At 43.7% G+C, this 19,857-nt stretch overlaps 1 protein-coding gene across 1 annotated transcript in view; it reads right to left on the bottom strand.

Annotated features, from left to right (window-relative positions):
- CSNK2A2 (casein kinase 2 alpha 2) overlaps positions 1-15,160 on the bottom strand; it is a 53,854-nt gene extending 38,694 nt beyond the window's left edge. Inside the window, exons 1-2 of the mRNA XM_077751281.1 lie at positions 14,938-15,160; positions 68-188 (exon numbers count right to left, since the gene is read on the bottom strand). Of these exons, the coding sequence (XP_077607407.1) occupies positions 68-188; positions 14,938-15,160 (344 nt within the window). The remainder of the gene's footprint in view (positions 1-67; positions 189-14,937) is intronic.
- Between the last annotated feature and the right edge of the window lie 4,697 nt (positions 15,161-19,857).

The raw sequence follows: 19,857 nt of genomic DNA, 5'->3' as shown, positions 1-19,857 counted from the left end.
CAGAGCCTTTCTGCTATCACTTTTCCCTCCCTGAGACCACCGCATACCAGTTTTTGGTTCCTCTCACTCTCCAAGCTTGGCCAGGGCTACCTCTACCCCCTCCACCCCTACCTTCCCATGCCTGCCTTCTTTCTCCTCCTCAGGTCTCACCTTTAAGTTCACTTTATTGACTTGGATGTGGATTATATCTAGAATAAACATGGGACGGGGTGAGCTAAAGTCCTGCTACTCTGCCATTTTCCCAAGCTCTCTTTAAGTTCAGTTTTTTAACAAATCATTAGTTTTTCATGGATTTTTAAATTTAAATCTGTACTTTTTTTTTTTTTTTTAAGTAAGCTCAATGCCCAATTTGGCTTGAACTCACGAACCCTAGATCAAGAGTCACATGCTCTAGGAACTGAGCCAGCCAGCCAGGCGCCCCTTTGAGTTCACTTTAAGTGGGAGAGTTGATACTTCTCTATCTCAGCACCCCATCCTTCCGAAAACTGCATATTTTGTCATTTTGTAATTCTGTCCCCTCCACTGGAAAAACAGCATGAGAGCAAAGACTAAGTCTTGATGCTCACCACTGGCTCACCCACCATTTGCCACGTTTAGAGGCTTTCAACAGGTACAGTGTTACCCCACAGACCAGTTACTAATTACAAAGTGGGCGTCATTGCTTTAGCTACCAGTCACATTTAACATCATCAATAAGGGGACCAAAGGACCCTGTGATGTGAGGCACCAAGTAGGGACATGGCATCTGCCCAAAATGCTTAACTTGAATCTAATTACGAGGACACAGTCAGACAAATCCAAACTGGGGAGCATTTTGCAAAAACAGCTAAGCCTGGATCTCTTCAAAAATATCAGTGTCACAAGAGAAGGCAATTCAAAACAAAACTCTGGAGTAGTTCTTGATTAAAGGAGCCTGAGGGATATAGCTAAATGAAGTATGTAATTCTGGGTTTGATCCTGAATGAAAAAGAGAGGAAGGAAAGGAGGGAAGGAGGGGAGGGGAGGAGGGAAGGAGAGAGAACACAGCAAAAAGGACCCTAAGGAATGGGTCTTCTGGGACAATTTGAATATAGGATGTACGTTACATAATTGTATTGCATCAGTGTTAAATTTTGTGAGTGTGAGGATTATATTGTGGTTATACAAGAGAGTCTCTTGATCTTAGGAGTTACATGCCAAGTGTCTAAGGATGAAGTATCATAACATCTGCAACTTATTCTCAAATGGTTCTCCAGGAAAACCTGGGTCCCAAGAGCACAAGCATACATGACAAGGGGAGAAATTAGGCAGAAATGTTGACAGTTGTAGTTGTAGAATATGGCTGATGACTACATGAGCTTGCAAATTTTCAGTAGATTTGAAAATTTTCAAAACAAAAACTGGAAGAAGACACATAAAGCATTTATGGAGTAAGGGGACTTTGGAATTTGGGTTCAAAACCTGCAAACCTCTATAAATGTCTTTCACACAAGAAGACACGAGTATTCTCAAGCTCTTAACACAGCATTTGGATTTTTTCCTGACAAGTCCCTGTGAATTAGTCTAGGCCAGAGGTTTTTAATCCTGAGCCCTTAGAGGGGTGCCTGGGTACCTCAGTCGGTTAAGCATCTGACTTCAGCTCAGGTCATGATCTCACTGTTGGTGAGTTCAAGCCCCGTGTTGGGCTCTGTGCTAGAAGTTCAGAGCCTGGGGCCTGCTTTGGATTCTGGGTCTCCCTCTCTCCTGCCCTTCCCCTGCTCACTCTCTATCTCTGTCTCTCTCTCTCTCTCTCTCTCAAAAATAAATAAATAAATAAACATTAAAAAAATAATAAATGGGAAAAAAAATCCTGAGCCCTTGGATGAGCTTCCAGGACCCTCTGACATGCTAGGCAAAATGTGCGGGTCACTGTGTGTTTGTGTGTGTGTTTGTGCATTCTTTCCTTAGCATCCGTCAGATTCTCAAAGGAGGCTGTGACCCAAAAATGGTTCCAAACCACTGGTCTGACTACTAGGTCCAACCCCAGGGGGGCCCCATTCCTCACCCCCACCCCCTCCTACACCTGCCCCACACACCCTCCCTGCACCTTCCTCTCATGCTTCATCACCTAACCCACACCCATCTCCCGTAACCTGTTCTCACACCTGCCAGGATGCCGAGGGTTCACCCACACATCACTCTGGTGCAACACACTCCCGCTTTTGGCTGACGCTTCACTAACTCAGCCCTGAAACATGTAGCCCGTACTCCCACGGCCACACAGTATTTTTTTTTATGATTTTTTTCGGTGGGTAGCTTGGGCTCCCCATGGCATTGATGGAGACTCACCGCCTCTCCTTCCTGCCAGACCACCATACAGTGTCCTTGGTGTGAATTAAGATTGGCAGTTGGGGTTGGTACCAATGCAGTCCTCACTGATTGAGTCGCCCTTGGATATGGAGAGGGATAGGTGGGTGGCTCTACAGGGCTATAGGTTACAGTGAGCCAGAATCAACTTCCCCTAATTACCCTGTGGGTGTGGGTTTGGGGTTGAGTACGATTCAGGGTTATGCAAGGGGAAATGAAAGAGAGCATGCTGGGTCAAATAGCCCAACAATTTCATACCAACTCTTACGCTCCCAAATTCTACATACACACCACACACCACAAAAATTTAAAGAACACCTATCTGTTTCTAAAACATTTGAGAGATTTATAGGCTTTATTATTTTTTAAATTTTTTTAATTTATTTCTGAGAGAGAGAGAGAGAGGCAGTGTGACCAGGGGAGGGAGACACAGAATCCGAAACAGTCTCCAGGCTCTGAGCTGGCTGTCAGCACAGAGCCCGACGCGGGGCTCGAACCCACGAACCGCGAGGTCATGACCTGAGCCCAAGTCGGATGCCCAACCGACTGAGCCACCCAGGCGCCCCAAGGCTTTATTAGTTTTTAATTTTTATTTATTTTGAGAGAGAATTCGAACAGGGGAGGGTCAGAGAGAGAGAGAGAGAGAGAGAGAGAGAGAGAGAGAGAGAGTCCCAACCAGGCTCCATGCTCAGTGTGGAGCTGGATGCAGGGCTTGATTGCACAAACCATGAGATCATGACCTGAGCAGAAATCAAGAGCTGGATGCTTAACTGATTGAGTCACCCGGATGCCCCTACATAGGCTTTTATCTTATTATAAGGCTGATTCTATGGACTTAGCCTGAGGAAATAATGCAAATTATGAGCAAAGAATTATTAATAGTGGTGACAATTTGTGTGTTCAATATCACTGAATCCTGCAAAAACTCTGAGGCTAAAACCCATTGAATTTATACTTCAAAAAATTATTGTTTACTTTTGAGAGAGAGAGAGATAGAGTATGAGCTGGGGAGGGACGGAGTGAGAGGGAGACACAGAATCTGAAGCAGGCTCCAGACTCTGAGCTGTCTGCATTGTTGGACGCTTAACCAGCTGAGCCACCCAGGCACTCCGAATTTATAATTTAAATGGGTGAGTCATATGGTAAGTGAATTGTATCTCAAGAAAACTGTTAAAAAATCCTGAGAGTGGAGTTGTAACAATCCTGTTTTTGCAGTTGAGGAAACTAAGACTCTAAAGATGTGGATAATTGAGGCAAAGTCTGGATTTGAACTAAGGCCTTTCTGACCACCAAGTCCATTTCTGTAATCCCTTTCAATTTCTATATACCCCCTCTCCAAAGACCCAAAGATGTTCATTGTGAAAATTGTCTTTAATCATGAAAAATAAAACAACCCAAATATCCCAAATTACAGGACCAGCTAAATAAATTGTAGTGTATCCCTACAATATAACATTAGGCATCATTAAAAATTATGATTATCCTGAACTTCTAGTGAAGAGAAAGTTTTTATTGTGTGAGGTTTTTAAATAAGTGGTTTTTTAAAATTACACAAATAATTGCGGTACACAGAATAACACCACCTTCCACACCTCGTTCCCCAAAGATATCTCCCTCCTAATCTCTGTAGCCTGTGAATATGTGAATATGTTACCTTACTTGGGAAAAGAGACTTTGTAGATGTGACTAAATGCAGGATTTTGAGATGGAGAGATTATCTTGGATTACATCCAGGTGGGTTTACCGTTGTAAGAGTCCTTATAAGAAGAAGAGGGAGGTAGGAGAGTCTGAGGTACATGTGAGGAAGGAAGTGGAGGTCAGAATAGTGTGATTGCTTGAAAGAAGAAACGAGGCCATGGGCCAAGGATTGTGGGCAGCCTCAAGAAGCTGGGAAAAGGCAAAGAAACGAAATCTAACTGAGAGCCTCCAGAAGGAATCCAGCTGGCCCTGTCAACACCATGATTTTAGTCCATTGAGACCCTTGTTGGGCTTCTGAGCTCTTTAACTACAAGATTATAAATCTGTGTTGTTTTATGCCACTAAGTCTGTGGTGATTTGTCATAGCGGCAATAGGAAACTCATTGAGTAGTATAGAGTTACTAAACATTTCCTGAAAAGCGCAGAGGTCAGCGGGGCGAGGAGTGACAGTTGCCCTTCTTTGCCTTCCGCGTCCCCCCAGTTCAGTATGTATCATGCCAGGCCCTTTGCATTCAGGACATATAATACAACCCATGTTCTTTTGTATGGTTTTGCTTAGTTTCAAAGCAGGAAACCAGAAGGTATGTATGTATTTAGCAGGTAAGTTCACAGGCATGTAATGAATGCATAGGAAAAGAACCAGAAAGAAATACATTAAGTGCCTTTGAATCTTTTATTTATTTATTTATTTTGAAAGACAGAGTGTGCCCATGCATGCAAGTGGAGCTAGTGGCAGAGAGAGAGGGAGAGAGAGAACCCCAAGCGGGCTCCATGCTCTTCACAGAGCTCAGCATGGGGTTCGATTTGACAACTGTGAGATCATGACCCCAGTAGAAATCAAGAGTTGGTCACTTAACCAACGGAGCCACCCAGGTGCCCTGCCTTTGAGGTTTTTATATTCAGAAAAAAATAACCAATGTTTACAGGCTGTTGACTATCCCAGCCCTTCCCCCAACAATTTGTGGGTTAATGGGGACTTTTCACCAGTTAGGAAGGGGTAGAGAGTATGGCAGTAGGGTCTTCAATTCTCCCTGTAACCAAGGAGTCCACAGGGAACACTGGGAATTCATGTCTGGGAGTCTTTAAGGTGCTAGACAGGTGAATAAAATATGTTAATTAGGCCCCTACTGACTGCACTTCACATTTATATGCCACTTGCTTGGGGCTATCACTTTTTGAATTTTTTCCTAATTATTCTTAAAGTGTGACCTACTCCACCCTTCACCTAGAAAGTGCCTCTGAGGGGGCAAGAAGGGCTGGGGAACAGTCTTCCCAGGCTAGAAATGATAGAAATAGAAATTTTTGGCCGGTGCTCCAGTGAGATCCCCTTTTATTCAGCATTGCCTGACTGGGAAAGGGGGCACACTTTTAGCCGCCATCCCACCTATTCCTGGAAGCTCAGTGAACTTCAATTCGCCTAATACTCTCAGGGATGGATGGGTAAACTCTTTGGGGCTAAAATGTGAATAACAGCTTTCTAGAAGGGATTTGCATTTTAAAAAGGGCCAGACTAAGAGGTTTTGCACAGTGGATCCTTAATCCTGGAGTTGCAGGAGATGGAGGAGGGGGCATTTTGGAGGGTAGATGGTACTTCTCTGGGGACCACGCCCACTCTGCGAGGTTGTGGTGGGGACTTGGAGGGAAGTGGGCTCACCGCTATAGTAGCAGGTAGAACACCCATGGTGAGGCCATTGTATTTTGCAAACATTCATCTCTTCCTGCCTAACTGCTCTTCCAAATTGTCCAGAATCACCATCATCTTTCATGCCCCCTCCATCACCGAGCCAGATGGCTTTCTGTCTAGGCGGCAGCTCACTTCTAGCCTCCCATCTGGGTGTCCATAGCCTTTACCTTGATTTAAGCCTGTGTCATCTCCTCCTTGGGCTTTCTTCAGGTCCTTTGCTGGAGTGATTTCTGGGCCATCAGATTCCCTGCGTGAAAGCTCAGGATCTTAACCTGGGTTGGTGGCTCTGGACTGAATATGTTCATAAACGTGGATGGAAATAATTACATCTTTATTCACAAACCTCTAAATGAAATTAGCATTTCCTTCCATTATGGATGTAGTAAATGCTCAAAAACAAAAATAAAAACAAAGCACATGAGCTGTACCTGAGAGTTTGCCACCCCTAGAAATCACAGATATTTGCTTCTCACTTTGCAGTTGGTGTTATTTTAAAGTAGGAATATTTACTCTTCAGAAGGACCAGCTGCTCTAATTGTTGGAGGCAAAGAATATGAAGGAACCTCCAGATTTTGGGCTTTTCCCCTTATGTTCCAACCCCCATCATTCCTCAGCTTGGGATATCTATTTAGAAGGTTCTGAGCCCCGGGCTGCCTGGGTGGTTCAGTCAGCTAAGTGTCCAACTCTTAGTTTCAGCTCAGGTCGTGATTTCATGGTTTGTGGGATTGCACCCCAAATTGGCCAGGTGCTAGGCATGGAGCCTACTTAGGATTCTCTCTCTCTCTCTCTCTCTCTGTCTCTACTTCTGCCCCTTTCCCTCGCTCATGTGCATGTGCTCTCTCTCCAAACAAATAAACTTTTAAAAAAATAGAAAAAAATATTCTAAGCCTGAGTGCAGCCAGTGGGAACCTAATTAACATATTTTATTCACCTGTCTAGCACCTTAAAGACTCCCAGACATAAGAATCCAGCTTTTCCTGTGGACTCCTTGGTTACAGGGAGAATTGAAGATCCTACTGCATATTCTCTACCCCTTCTCAACTGGTGAAAAGCCCTCATTAACCCACAAGTTGTTGGGGGAAGGGCTGGGATAGTCAACAGCCTGTACATATTGGGTGGTTTTTTTTCTGATTATAAAAGACTCAAAGGCACTTAATGTGTTTCCTTACAGTTCTTTTCCTATGCATTTGTCACATGCCTGAGAACTTACCTGCTAAATATATACATACACTCTGGTATCCTACTTTCTATTTCCCCCAGTAGGTACTAGCCACTAAACCAAGGAATAAAAAAACAGAAAACAACAACAACAAAAACAACAACAATGAAACTAAAAGATGTTGCACCTGCAAGCTTTATGTTTTGTTTTAGGAAATGCATCATTTCCTGGTGCTTGCAGAAGTCTTCCTGTCTGACTGGAAGACAACCTGGGAAGTCCAGGTCCTTATGAATGTGTGAGCCTGGCAGCGAATTGACCCAGGAGGGCATAGAGGATGACGGAAGTCCTGGTGGGTGAACTGCCAGCCCCAGAAAAGCACAGTCCAAGCCCACGAAGAAAATCCAAACTCCACATCCCTAAGGTGGGGATCAATCGCTTCGCTGAGAAAGTGGAGGAGGGAATACGGGTGACAGTGGCAGATATGGTTGGGATAAGGTGGTCCTGGCTGCAAGCACCCTAGACATCTGTGGCAGTGGTGAAACCATTGTGGAGGCAAGCAGGGACTCGCCCTAATTAGAGCAAGAATTGTATTATTCTGCCAACACTAATTCATAGACCCCACTCTGATTTTGCCATTTCCCCACTAATGTCCTTTAGAGCCCAAACATCCCCTCCAGAAACACAGAGCCACATTTAGTTGTTATGTTTCTTCTAAATATAGGGCTGCCTGGGTGGCTCAGTCAGTTGAGTGTCTGACTTCAGCTCAGGTCATGATCTTACAGTGAGTTCAAGCCCCGCATTGGGCTCTGTGCTGACAGTTCAGAGCCCTGATCCTGCTTCAGATTCTGTGTCTCCCTTTCTCTCTTCCTTCCCTGCTCATGCTCTGTCTCTCAAAAATAAACATTAAAAAATATTTAAAAATCTAGATATACTGACATATAACGTGTTAGTTTCAGGTGTATGACGCAGTGATTCAATACATGTCTACACCAGGGCTCCTGGGTGGGCTAGTCTTGATTTTGGCTCCTGTCATGATCTTGCGGTCATGAGACAGAGCCCCATGTCAGCACGGAGCTTGCTTGGGATTCTCTTTCTCTCTTCCTCTGCCCCTGCTCCTGCTAAAAAATTTTATGATAAAAGCAAACAAACAAACAAATAAATAAATAAAATACACATATATACCACAAAAACAATCACTTGCATTAAGGCTAGTTGACATCCGATGCCACACATAGCTGCAGAGTCTTGTCTCGTTTGTCTCTTTCAGTTTAGAGCAGTTCTTCCATTTCTTTTCAAAGATTCTTGTCAGTTATATTGTAATCTGTTCCTTAATTTGGGGTTACCTGATTTTTTAAATGATTTGATTTAGGTTATATAACCTTGGCAGAAATCACAGAAATAATTTATGTCACAGAAAAAATATAGAGGGGTGCCTGCGTGGCTCAGTTGGTTAAGCATCTGACTCTTGGCTTTGACTTAGGTCATGATCTCACAGTTTGTGAGATCGAGCCCCAAGTCAGGTTCTCTGCTGACACCATGGAGGAGTTGAGCGCTCTCTCTCTCTCTCTCTCCTCTCAAAATAAATAAACATTAATGTATATGTGTGTGTATATATGTATATACATATATATTCACAGAAGTAGTATCTATCACAGAAAAATACATATATAATCACAGCAATAATTCCGTGTACTTCTCTCTGCACCCTATCAGGTGATGGACAATCTCTTTGTCCCATTCCTTGAGGTATCAACATCAATCACTTGACTACCAAGGTAGCATCTGCCAGAATTCTGCACTGTTAAGTGACTCTTTTTACCTTTTTAAAGAAATATGTACTTTATGAGAAGGTATTTTGAAAACTGTGTAATTATCCTGGTTATCATCAAACTTTTTATTTATTTATGTTGGTAGGGATTCCTCGTGGATTCCTATTTTATTCAGTGAGTTATAATCAGTTATTGTCATTAGTTATTTTGGCATTCAAACTGTCCTTTATTTGGCTCGTGGGACACCCTTCAAGCTAGTTCCTGTATCCTTTTGATGTGTTACACTAGCCTTTGAGCTCTTCCTTATTTTTTGGCATAAAGAATGTTTCCAGGCTCTTCTTATACTTTTCCTGCCCCAGGCCTGGAATCAACCATTTCTCCAAGGGGTTCTGATTTCTTTTAGTGGAGAATAATACTTAGAAGTCAAGATCTGGGCATAAGGTGCACTCACTGTTATTAGACTGTTGCTTCCAGAACTTCTCCAGTGGACTGAGCTAGAAAATATGTGTACGTACGTACACACACACACACACACACACACACACACACCATTTCCATCTGTATTTATTTCTATATATATCTGTGTCTATTGAAAACCATGAGTTCACTCCATATCTCTGATTCCAATCTATCGCCATAGAATTCATTCTAGCCTTCTCCCTTTCTATATTTGTAACCCTCTTTTCTGACAGCAATCTGGTGCATGCAGAGTTCTTTTAGATGGAGGAGGGCGTGCTAAGAAGGGTCTGTCTGAGGAGGTGACATTTTAGCTGAGACTCAAGGAAACGAGGGCACAAGCCAGGCAGATTCTGAGAGAACAGTATTCTAGGCAGAACACTGAAGTCATTGCAGTGGCCCTGACCAGATGTCTGAGGAGCAGCCGGATCCTGTGGCTGAGCCAGCAGGCAGGTGACGTCAGCCAGGTAAGAGAGGGTAGGCAGTCCAGGCAGCACCTTGTGGACCATTGCGAGGACTTTGGTTTTTATGGTGACAGAGATAGGAAGCCATTGGAGCATTTCAAATACAGGAGGGACGTTGTCTTGTAAAGGATTGTTCTGACTGCAAACATGGAAGCAGAGAGACCCTCAGGAGATCTGCAGTAAAACAGAGGAGGTGGGTGGCTGGGAAGGTGGTGAGAAATGGTCAGATCGGGGAATTATTTTCTAGGAGGGGCCAACAGGATCTGAGAGATGTGGCATGTGGAGTGTGAGAGATGGGTGGCAGTACATGGGGCTCTGTGAGTTTTCATTAAATCACTAAAACAGGAAAACCATGCACAATGCACTTGGCACAACATGTGGCATGCAATGAACTAATCACAATCCCTGTTTGTTATTGATGAACGAAGGTGAACGGCTTTCCCAGCAGACTCCCCCCACCAACTACTGTCCTGGAATGACACCTCACGTTCAGAGCCACCTCTTTTCCACCACAGCTCCCTCCCGCCCCTCCCCTGTCTGGGGAGGCTAAACTCCCACTTCCTCCAAGCCCTGTCTCGTCAAGGTGTGGAGTGGCATCTGATAAGCTAATTCACAACTAGCTACTGACTTCTTGCAAGATGCCTACCCCTTCCGGAGGTATTCACATTTTCAAAAGGTGGCAACATATTTACTTAGTTTGGGGATGTGTGGGTATCCCTGATAGTGTGACTGACAGTGGTGAAGGAGGTCATTAGATTCTGGGTAGCACACAAATGACCCCTTGCAGAGTTGGGGACATTCTTGAAGGGGCCTCGCCCAGGGCCAGCCTGCATTTCTCCTTTCCTTTGCCTCACACAACAATGCTGGGCATTTACCGTCTCCTTTTTACCAGGAGGATGATGCGGCCCATGTTTGGCTGGAAGATCATGCATTTTAGATGCTCTCTCCTGAGTGGGTAGGGTTTAGTATAGACGTCCTGCCCCTTTGGGAGCCCCCATCCGTGGGATGCTTCAGCAGGGCAGTCTTCACTCATCCATCAGACTTACCCACTAGTATCAGCTTAGAACCTTGAGGCCACTGTGCTCAGTTCCTTGATCGCGTGCAAAATTGTTTTTTGTGCAAGACTGGTTTAAAATGCAAGATCACAGGGGTGCCTGGGTGGCTCAGTGACTTAAGTGTCTGACTCTTGATTTCTGCCTAGGTCAGAATCTCACAGTTCATGGGACTGAGCCCAGTGTCTGGCTCTGCACTGACAGTGAGGAGCCTGCTTGGGGTTCTCTCTCTTTCCCTCTCTCTCTGCCCTTCCCCTGCTCCTGTGTGCTCTCTCTCCCTCCTTCTCCCTCTTTCTCAAGTTAAATTAAAAAACTTAAAAAAAAAAAAGCAAGACCACAAAAGCACAATGATACCCCTTCACACCCACTACGACAGCTATAATCAAAAAGGCAGATAATAACAAGTGTCGACAGAGACGTGGAGAAACTGGAACCCTCCTACACTGTGGGTAGGAATGTAAAATGACAAAGTCACTTTGGAGAATAGCTTGGCGGCTCCTAAAATGGTTAGGTATAAGTTACCATATGACTAAGAAATTCCATTCCTGGGTATATACACAATAGAAATGAAAACATATGTCCTCGCAAAAACTTATCACTATGGTTTACAGCAGTATTTTTCACAATAGACAAAAATGGAAACAACTCGTATGTTCATCGACTGATTATAATGTAGTCTATCTATCCAATGGCATATTATTTAGCAATAAAAAGGCATGGGGTACTGAGGCATGCTATAGCATGGACGGACCTTGAAATATTGTGCTAACCACATGTTGTATGATTCCACTTGTAGAAAATGTAGTCCAGGAAAGACTGATACATAGAGACAGGAGATAGATGACCGGTTGCTAGGTACTGGGAAGAAATGGGGAGTGATTGCTAACAGTTCTAGGATTTCTTTGTGGAGTGAAGAAAATGTTCCAAAACTGATTGAACAACTCTGCGAATATACCAAAAATCATTGGATTGTACACTTCAAATAAGTGTGTGGTAGATAAGTTGTATCTGGCCAGGTACAATGACTAATTGGAAATATCCAGGTCCCTGGGGACTGATCTCTCCTTTTTAGAATTTAGGTTACAGGGGAGGAAGATGAGGGGACCACAGAAACATGGCCACTTTGCCTCAGGGAAATCTTGCATAGAATTTGTCTGGAGAACCAGAGAAAAGAAGGGGGATATTGAGGAAAATTATCCCAGGGCGCTTGACTGGCTCAGTCGGAAGAGTGTGCAACTCTTGATCCCGGGGTTGTGAGTTCAAGCCCCCTGTTGGGTGTAGAGGTTGCCTAAAAATAAAACCTTAAAAAGAAAACAGGAGAAAAGAAAAATGATCCCAAAGTTGGAAATGAGGCAAAAGGAGAAGTCCACGCCCTTGTATTACAGACTGGAACGCTGTCTAACAGACCACCCCGGGATTATTTTGTTACCTAATCCCGCTGATTGATCCAAACCTCTGTTTGCTTTGGGGATGTACCTCTGCTTGATTTGAACTTTCCTTTTGCCCGGGGCCCTGATTCTATAAGGTTTGGTTGAATTTTGTTTGGTAGAGATGCAAATGATTTTTGTCAATAAGAAAAGATAACTTAGGGGCGCCTGGGTGGCTCAGTCGGTTAAGCATCTGACTTCTGCTCAGGTCAGATCTCATGGTTGGTGGGTTCGAGCCCCACATCAGGCTCTGTGCTGACAGCTCAGACCCTGGAGCCTGTTTCGGATTCTGTGTCTCCCCCTCTCTCTGCCCTTCCCCCACTCATGCTCTGTCTCTGTCTCAAAAATCAATAAACTATAAAAAATTGGAAAAAAAAGAAAAGATAACTTAACAGGTTACAGTTTTCTTACCCTGTAGGATATGAGTCAGTTTTGCCTCTAACCTAGCATGCTGATTTTAGTATGCTTTCCCTGATGGACTGTAGAACCTCTTTTCCTCCTTTGGACTGGTTTTTACCATTCTGCTGATTCCCTCATTAACAAGTTAAATGTATCTGGGGTACGTGCTTGTTTGCAGGAGTGCTGTGTTTTTAACAATCTTTAAGTTATACTTTTGACAGGGAACAGAGGTCATTTGTTGTATTTCAACAATGGTATAGGCAAATGATCTTTTTATCTGCAATCAGAACCCTCTGGATGCACAAATAAGGAGCAATTACAAAGGACTCCAGTACTTAAAGCAAGAAGATATATTACAATGTATCATATTTTTTAAAGGGGGTTTTGCTTAAAAATATTTGCACACACATAGGTATATAGACATATATACGATCTACACAGAGGGAGAGAGAGAGAAAAAGACTGAAAGGCTGTCAAAATAATCACTAAAATTATGTTATCAGTGATTATGGAAGGGCTCCAGAGGGAATATTTTAATTCCCTTCCCTGTGCTTTTCTGTATTTTCCAATTTTTAACAATAAATATGTATTACATTTGGGAGTTTCTCAAAATTCTATTTAAAAACATTTTTTTAATGTTTATTTACTTTTGAGAGAGAGAGACAGAGTGTGAGCAAGGGAGGGGCAGAGACAGACGGAGACACAGAATCTGAAGCAGGCTCCAGGCTCTGAGCTGTCAGCACAGAGCCCGATGTGGGCCTTGAGCCCACGAACCGTGATATCATGACCTGAGCTGAAGTCGGACGCTTAACTGACTGAGCCACCTAAGTACCCCTCAAAATTCTTTATAAGGATAGCAGCAAATACACTTGATGGAGGGGGGGTGAGAAATCTGGGAGTAAGAAAAATTAACCCAGGGCGGCTGGGTGGCTCAGTCGGTTAAGCATTTGACTCTTGATCTCAGTTCAGCTCGTGATCTCGCGGTTTGTGAGGTTGAGCCCTGAGTCAGGCTTCATGCTGNACCTTCCTCTGTGTGCTCTCTCTCTTTCAAAATAAATAAATAAATAAATAAATAAACTTAAAAAAAAAAAAAGGAATGAAAAGGAGAGTTAACCCTACCTGGACACTCAGGGAATGGCATGCTGGGACCATACATCTCTCCTAGAAAAACCTAGGTAATGATTTGTAAGGGAAGCAAAGGGCAAAGATCCAACTCACCGGGTTACAGGCTGCCAAGAGCACTTTAGATCAGTTTATAGCAGTGGTTTTCAACTTGGAGTGATCTTGCCCTGGGAGACATTAGGCAAAGTCTGGAGACATTTTGGATTGTCACCACGTGGGGAGGTGGTGCTATTGGTATCTAGTGGGTAGAGGCCAGGATGTCACTAAGCATCCTATAATGCACAGGACAGCCCACAACAGAGAATTATCTAGTCCAAAATGTCAGTAATGCCCAAATTGAGAAATCCTGGTTTTTAGCAATAAAGCCAAGGGGAAAAAGACAGAATCTGAAGTATGCATGCCGTAATGATCATTATGTACATATATGTGGAGTCAAGGATCTGGTTAAAGCTCTGTACACCTCATCCTGACCAGCCAAACCCTGTCTCTGACCTTGGGGTACTCCCTTGGGGAGTCATCCTGTCCCTCTGGGATAAAGAGTGAGGGATAGGTACTTCCCCCCCCCCGCCTTTTCTCTCCTCTGGGATAGAATTCCTATTCCTCCCATGGAATGTTACCAGCTATTTTAAAGAATGAGGCAGATCTATATATATTGACATTGAAAAATGTCCAGAATATATTAACTGAGAAAAGCTAATTCCCCAACAATTATAGTACTATCCATTTTTGTAAAAGTAAACTATACAAAGATGTACTAACACTTGCTTATGTGCATAATGAGGCATTATTGCAGTGATTTCTATTAGGGGAATATATGGAAACATGGCACTTTTAGTTAATAGATTGAGGGGTACTTGAGTGGCTCGGTGGGTTGAGGTGGGTTGAGGCTCCAATTCTTTTTTGTTTTTTAATTTTTTAATNGCTTAACCGACTAAGCCACCCAGGCGCCCTGCAAGCCTCCAATTCTTGATCTCACCTCAGTTATTGATCTCAGGGTTGTGGGTTCAGAGCCCATGTTGGGCACCATGCTGAGTGTGAAGCCTACTCAAAAAAATAATAGGGGCACCTGCGTGGCCCAGTCAGTGAAGCGTTCAACTCTTGATCTTGGCTCAGGTCATAATCTCATGGTTTGTGAGTTGGTGCCCCACGTTGGGCTCTGTGCTGTCAGCACAGAGCCTGAACAGGACTCTGTCTCTCCCTCTCCTGGCCCCTCCTCTGCTTGCTCTGTCTCTCAAAATAAATAAACTTAAAAAAATGATTGAGGATATAGATTTTCCTTTGCCCTCTTCCCAAAGTCCTACCAAAATCAGAGTAAATGAATCAAAAAGCATTAGCTCAGAAAAGAACCAAAAAGAACAGGAGAGAAGGCAATAGCNGGCTACCACTCGCCCTCGGGCTGGGTGCACTGCCCAGCCTGCACGTCTGCGCGTGGGGGCCTCCCAAGACACAGGGCCACAACCCAAAACTGCCAGAATAGAGAGTGACATGCGGGAGGTGGGGAGCGGCCGCCAACAGAAGCCGGGCTAGAACCCTGCGGGAGAAGCGGTGAGGCCGCTGCGGCAAGGGCAGGGGCAGGCCGTGCTTTCGAGAGGGCCACAGCGGCATCTCCCGTGCACCTGTGTTCCACTGTGTGCCTGTGACGCCCCTCCTCCTGAGAGACGGGGCCTATGTCCCCTCCCCTTGGCAGAGGCAGGCTTGCGACTTGCTTGTAACAACAGAATGCAGGGGCAGTGACACTGTGGAAGGTGTGAAGCTGGGACTCCTGGCCCGAAACCTAAGCCATGTGACTGTGCTGAGACCACCATGCTGTGAGGAAGCCCATAGGGAAGTGGCCCGGTGACGAGAGAGACAGAGAGAGAGATGGAGAGAGACAAGGCAGTAGATGCCTGGCCCTTGCTATTCCAGCTTCGATCACCTCCTGGCTGCAACCTCATGAGAGATTCCAAGCCAGAAATGCCCATTCTGAGCCTTTCCAAAATCCTTCAGCCACAGAAACCACTAGAGATGAAGAAGAAGAAGAAGAAGAAGAAGAAGAAGAAGAAGAAGAAGAAGAAGAAGAAGAAGAAGAAGAAGAAGATTGTTGTTTTGATTAGTTTGGGGTAATGTCTGACTTATCTCAAGGCCCCTTTCAGATCTAGGGCAGCCAATAAATTACCCCTTCCCAACCCTGGCAGAAGTTTGTTCTACAGAACAATGGGATGTGGGCCTCTGGATCTAAGGACACTAGGCATAGCAGAAGGCAGGAGAGACACTACCTAAAACCAGGGATGTTATGTGAAAAGTCTGTACTGACCAGGAAGAACTCTGCTCCTCTGTCCCCCTGGCTCTAAGGATTCTGCCAGTTGGGCATGTGTCCTCATCACAGTGGGAAACTGGAGATCTGTGGAGAAACCCCAGGAAAGTAAATAGTAGGTATTATGGGGCAAGGCAGGAGATATCATTTTTATTTTATTTTATTTTATTTTATTTTACTTTATTTTATTTTATTTTATTTTATTTTATATGTATGCATTTATTTATTTAAATGCTGATTTATTTTTGAGAGAGAGAGCACACATGTGCAAGTGAGGGAGGGGCAAAGAAAGAGGGAGACCAAGGATCCAAAGTGGGCTCCACACTGACAGCAGAGAGCCTGATGTGGGGCTTGAACTCATGAACCGTGAGATCATGACTTGGGCTGAAGTTAGATGCTCAAACGGCTGAGCCACCTAGGTGCCCCAGAAATGAAACTTTTTAAACAGATGTTAGAACTCACTATAATTAATACCCATAGAGAGATAATGAGGTATCACATCCATGAAACACAAATAAGATTCTATTTAAAAAGGAAAAAAAAGGAGTGTTTTGGTTTAGATTTTCCCAGATTCCCATTTCTGAGATAATGATTCCAGTGCAAGTGATTTTTGGCAGGTGATCCTGGAAAATATGGGTCAAGGAGTTGGGAAGTGAGGCAGGGAAGGGAAAGAAGCCAACAAAAGGTGTGTTACCCTAGCCAGTTATTACTGTGGGCACCTGGAGCTTGACGTTTCTGGAAAACCCCAGGAGCCAGTAATAGAACATGCCTCAGAGGTATCCCAGCCAGTGCACTAGGGTCCACTAACTGCCTCCAGTGGGGAGTGACCTCCTAACTTCCAGCTTGTCCAGCACTCAGGCTGAGGATGCTGGTTGGAAGAAAATAGCTCTTCAGCAGAGCTGCATAGATATGTGTAGTAAGCAGCTGGGGGCAGCACTCAAGGGCAAATGCCAAGGACCTATGCCAACAGTGTTTGCTGCAAGAAGCATTCAGAAAACTAGAAAGAGCTATTGTAAATTAAAAATGTAAGAGCAGAAATAAAACATTCAATGGAAAGTTGACAAGGAAAAAGTTGAAGATAACCTGATTTAATCGATCTGGGGTGGAGGCTGGGCTTCAGGATTATTTAAAGCTCCCTGAGTGATTTAAAAGCTCCCCGGGGGCAGTTAAAGTTAAGAACCACTGCTTGGCAAGAAAAAATATAAAATCACAGTGATGTAAACAAAGAGTACTGATTTTAAAAAGTTTTGTTTAAATATTTATTTACTTTGGAGAGAGGGAGAGAGACAGAGACAGAGACAGAGACAGAGACAGAGTGTGAGAGGGGGAGGGGCAGACAGAGAGGGAGACCCAGAAGCTGAAGCAGGCTTCGGGCTCTGAGCTGTCAGAACAGAGCCCGACACAGCTTGAACCCATGAACCTTGAGATCATGACCTGAGCCAAAGTTGGATGCCCAACCAACTGAGCCACCCAGATGCCCCACGAATACTGACTTAACTAGAAAATTGTCATGTAATTATATAGGAAGAAAGGAGAGAGGGGAGGGAAGTGCATGGGTCTGGTGTATATAAAACTGCCTCAATAGGAAGTCAGTAGATCATGTCTCAGGTTGATAAATCAAGAAATAGCACAGGGCGCTTGGGTGGCTTAGTCCATTAAGTGTCTGACTCTTGGTTTCGGCTCAGGTCATGATCTCATGGTTGTGAGATGGATCCCCTCATAAGGTTCTGTGCTGGGCATGGAGCTTGCCTAAGATTATCTCTCCCCTTCTCTGTGCCCCTCACCCCTAAAAAACAAAAAGAAAGAGCATATGAACATCTTATTCAGAAATATAGAGGTAAATGCTAGAAGAAACAACTGAAAGAATAGTAATTTTTTGAGAAGCAGGACTCGGGTGTGTGTGTGTGTCTGTGTGTCTGTGTGTGTTGCATTACTGACATTTGCTAGAAACCTTGTAATATTATTTGATTTTTAATACCACAAACATGCATGCATTTGACCAAAATTTTAAAATTTTCAAAAAATTAAAAAAAAAAAAGATTGTTTTTATAAAGAGACAGAAGAAAAACTAGAGAGCAACCTAACCATCCATCAATAGGGAAAAGCTAAATACTTTGTAATGTGTTCATTTAATGGACCACAATGCTATGCTTAGAATGAGGTGGCTGTATACATCCTAACATAAATGAATTTTCAAGACTTAGTATGACCGTAGTAGGCAAACAATGGATGTGATATGCCAGCATTTACATAAACCACATGCTCACAAACTAGAGCTATTGATTCCCCATGGAAATAGAAACATGTGCAATTAAAAACACACAGAGCAAGGTGGGGGAGAATATACTCAGAAGAGACAATAGGCATAACCCATGGGCTGCGGTGAGAGTGGACTCAGAGGATAAAATCAAGGCAGATTTTGTACTGTTTCATTTTTTCCCCACAGAAAATAAATTTTTGTATTACTTGTAAAATTAGATTAAATTTTTAAAACTGAACATTCATCAAGAAACTAAGACAAGTCACAGATTGGGAGAAAATATTTGCAAAAGGCCTATTTGATAAGGCACTGTTATACAAAGCACTATACAAAGAACACTTAAAACTCACCAATATGAAAACAAACATCCCAATTGGAAAATGGGCCAAAGACTGTCACAGATATCTCACCATGGAAGATAGTCATAGGGCAAACAAACATGAAAGTTGCTCCACATAATATATCACCAGGGAAATGCAAATTAAAACAACAATGAGAAACCATTACCCACATTTTAGAGAGGCCAAGTTCTAGAACACTGACAGCACCAGATGCTGCAGGTGACGTGGGGCAATGGGAAATTCATTCATTGCTGGCAGGAATATGGAATAGGACTGTCACTTTGGAAGACAGTTTGACTATTTCTTACAAAACTAAGCATGCCCTTATCATGTGATCCAGCAATCACACTCCTTGATATTTACGCATGGGAGCTGAAAGTTTATATCCACATCCATGGATGTACATGGATGTTTAGAGCAGCTTTATTCATGATTGCCGAAGCTTGGGAGCAACAGAGGCATCCTTCAGTATGCAGGTGGATAAATGGTGTTCCTTCCAAACAATGGAATATCATTCAAAGTTGAAAAGAAATGGGCTATCAAGCCATGCAAAAACACGGAAGACCCTCATATGCAGATTAGTAAGTGAAAGCAGCCAATCTGAAAAGGCTACCCACTGTATATAATTCCAACTATATGACATTCTGGAAAAGGCAAAACTGTGGAGACAGTAAAAGGATCGATGGTTGCCAGGAGTTGGGTGTGAAGAGAGGGGGTGAATAGGTGGAGTGCAAAGAATTTTTAGAGCAGTCAGAATACTCTATGTGGCACCAGAATGATGGATACATGTCACTGTACATTTGTCCAAATCCATGGAATGTCCAATACCAAGAGTGAACTGTAATGTAAACTATGGACTTTGGGTGAGTATGACGTGTAAATGTTGGCTCATCAGCTCTAATAAATGCGCTACCCTGGAGGGGGACGTTGGTAATGGAGTGGGCTGTGCATGTGGCCCGGGGCCAAGAAGTATATGGTAAATCTCTATACCTTCCCTTCAGTTTTGCTGTAAACCTAAAACTACTCTTTAAAAAAATGAAGTCCTAATAAAGAAAATTGAATGCGCATTATACAGAATCTGGAATGTTCCACACCAAGCTATTAATAACGGATTCCTCTAGGGCATGGATTGAGTTGAAGGGCAGAGAGGAAAGGAAAGCTTTCTCTTTCCTCTCTGTCATTCAGTAACAACTGTTTGACAAAAACTATGATAGCATGAAGGACTTTTCAATAGAATGGGGTTCTGGGTCCTGGTAGTTTTGTCTGGCAAGCATTTTCTGCTTTCGACAGAGGAGGAGGGTGAGGGTTCCAGCTTGGCAGGGGTGAGGCCCAGCTCTAGAGGGATCTGGTAGAACCAGCTGTGACATCAGAAGGGCATGTTGACAGGGTGACTCACTTGTCGCGGGGG

The sequence above is a fragment of the Crocuta crocuta genome, unplaced genomic scaffold (genome assembly GCF_008692635.1).
Source record: "Crocuta crocuta isolate KB4526 unplaced genomic scaffold, BGI_CrCroc_1.0 scaffold124, whole genome shotgun sequence".
Taxonomy (NCBI): domain Eukaryota; kingdom Metazoa; phylum Chordata; class Mammalia; order Carnivora; family Hyaenidae; genus Crocuta; species Crocuta crocuta.
This window is presented reverse-complemented; position numbering and strand designations above follow the sequence as displayed.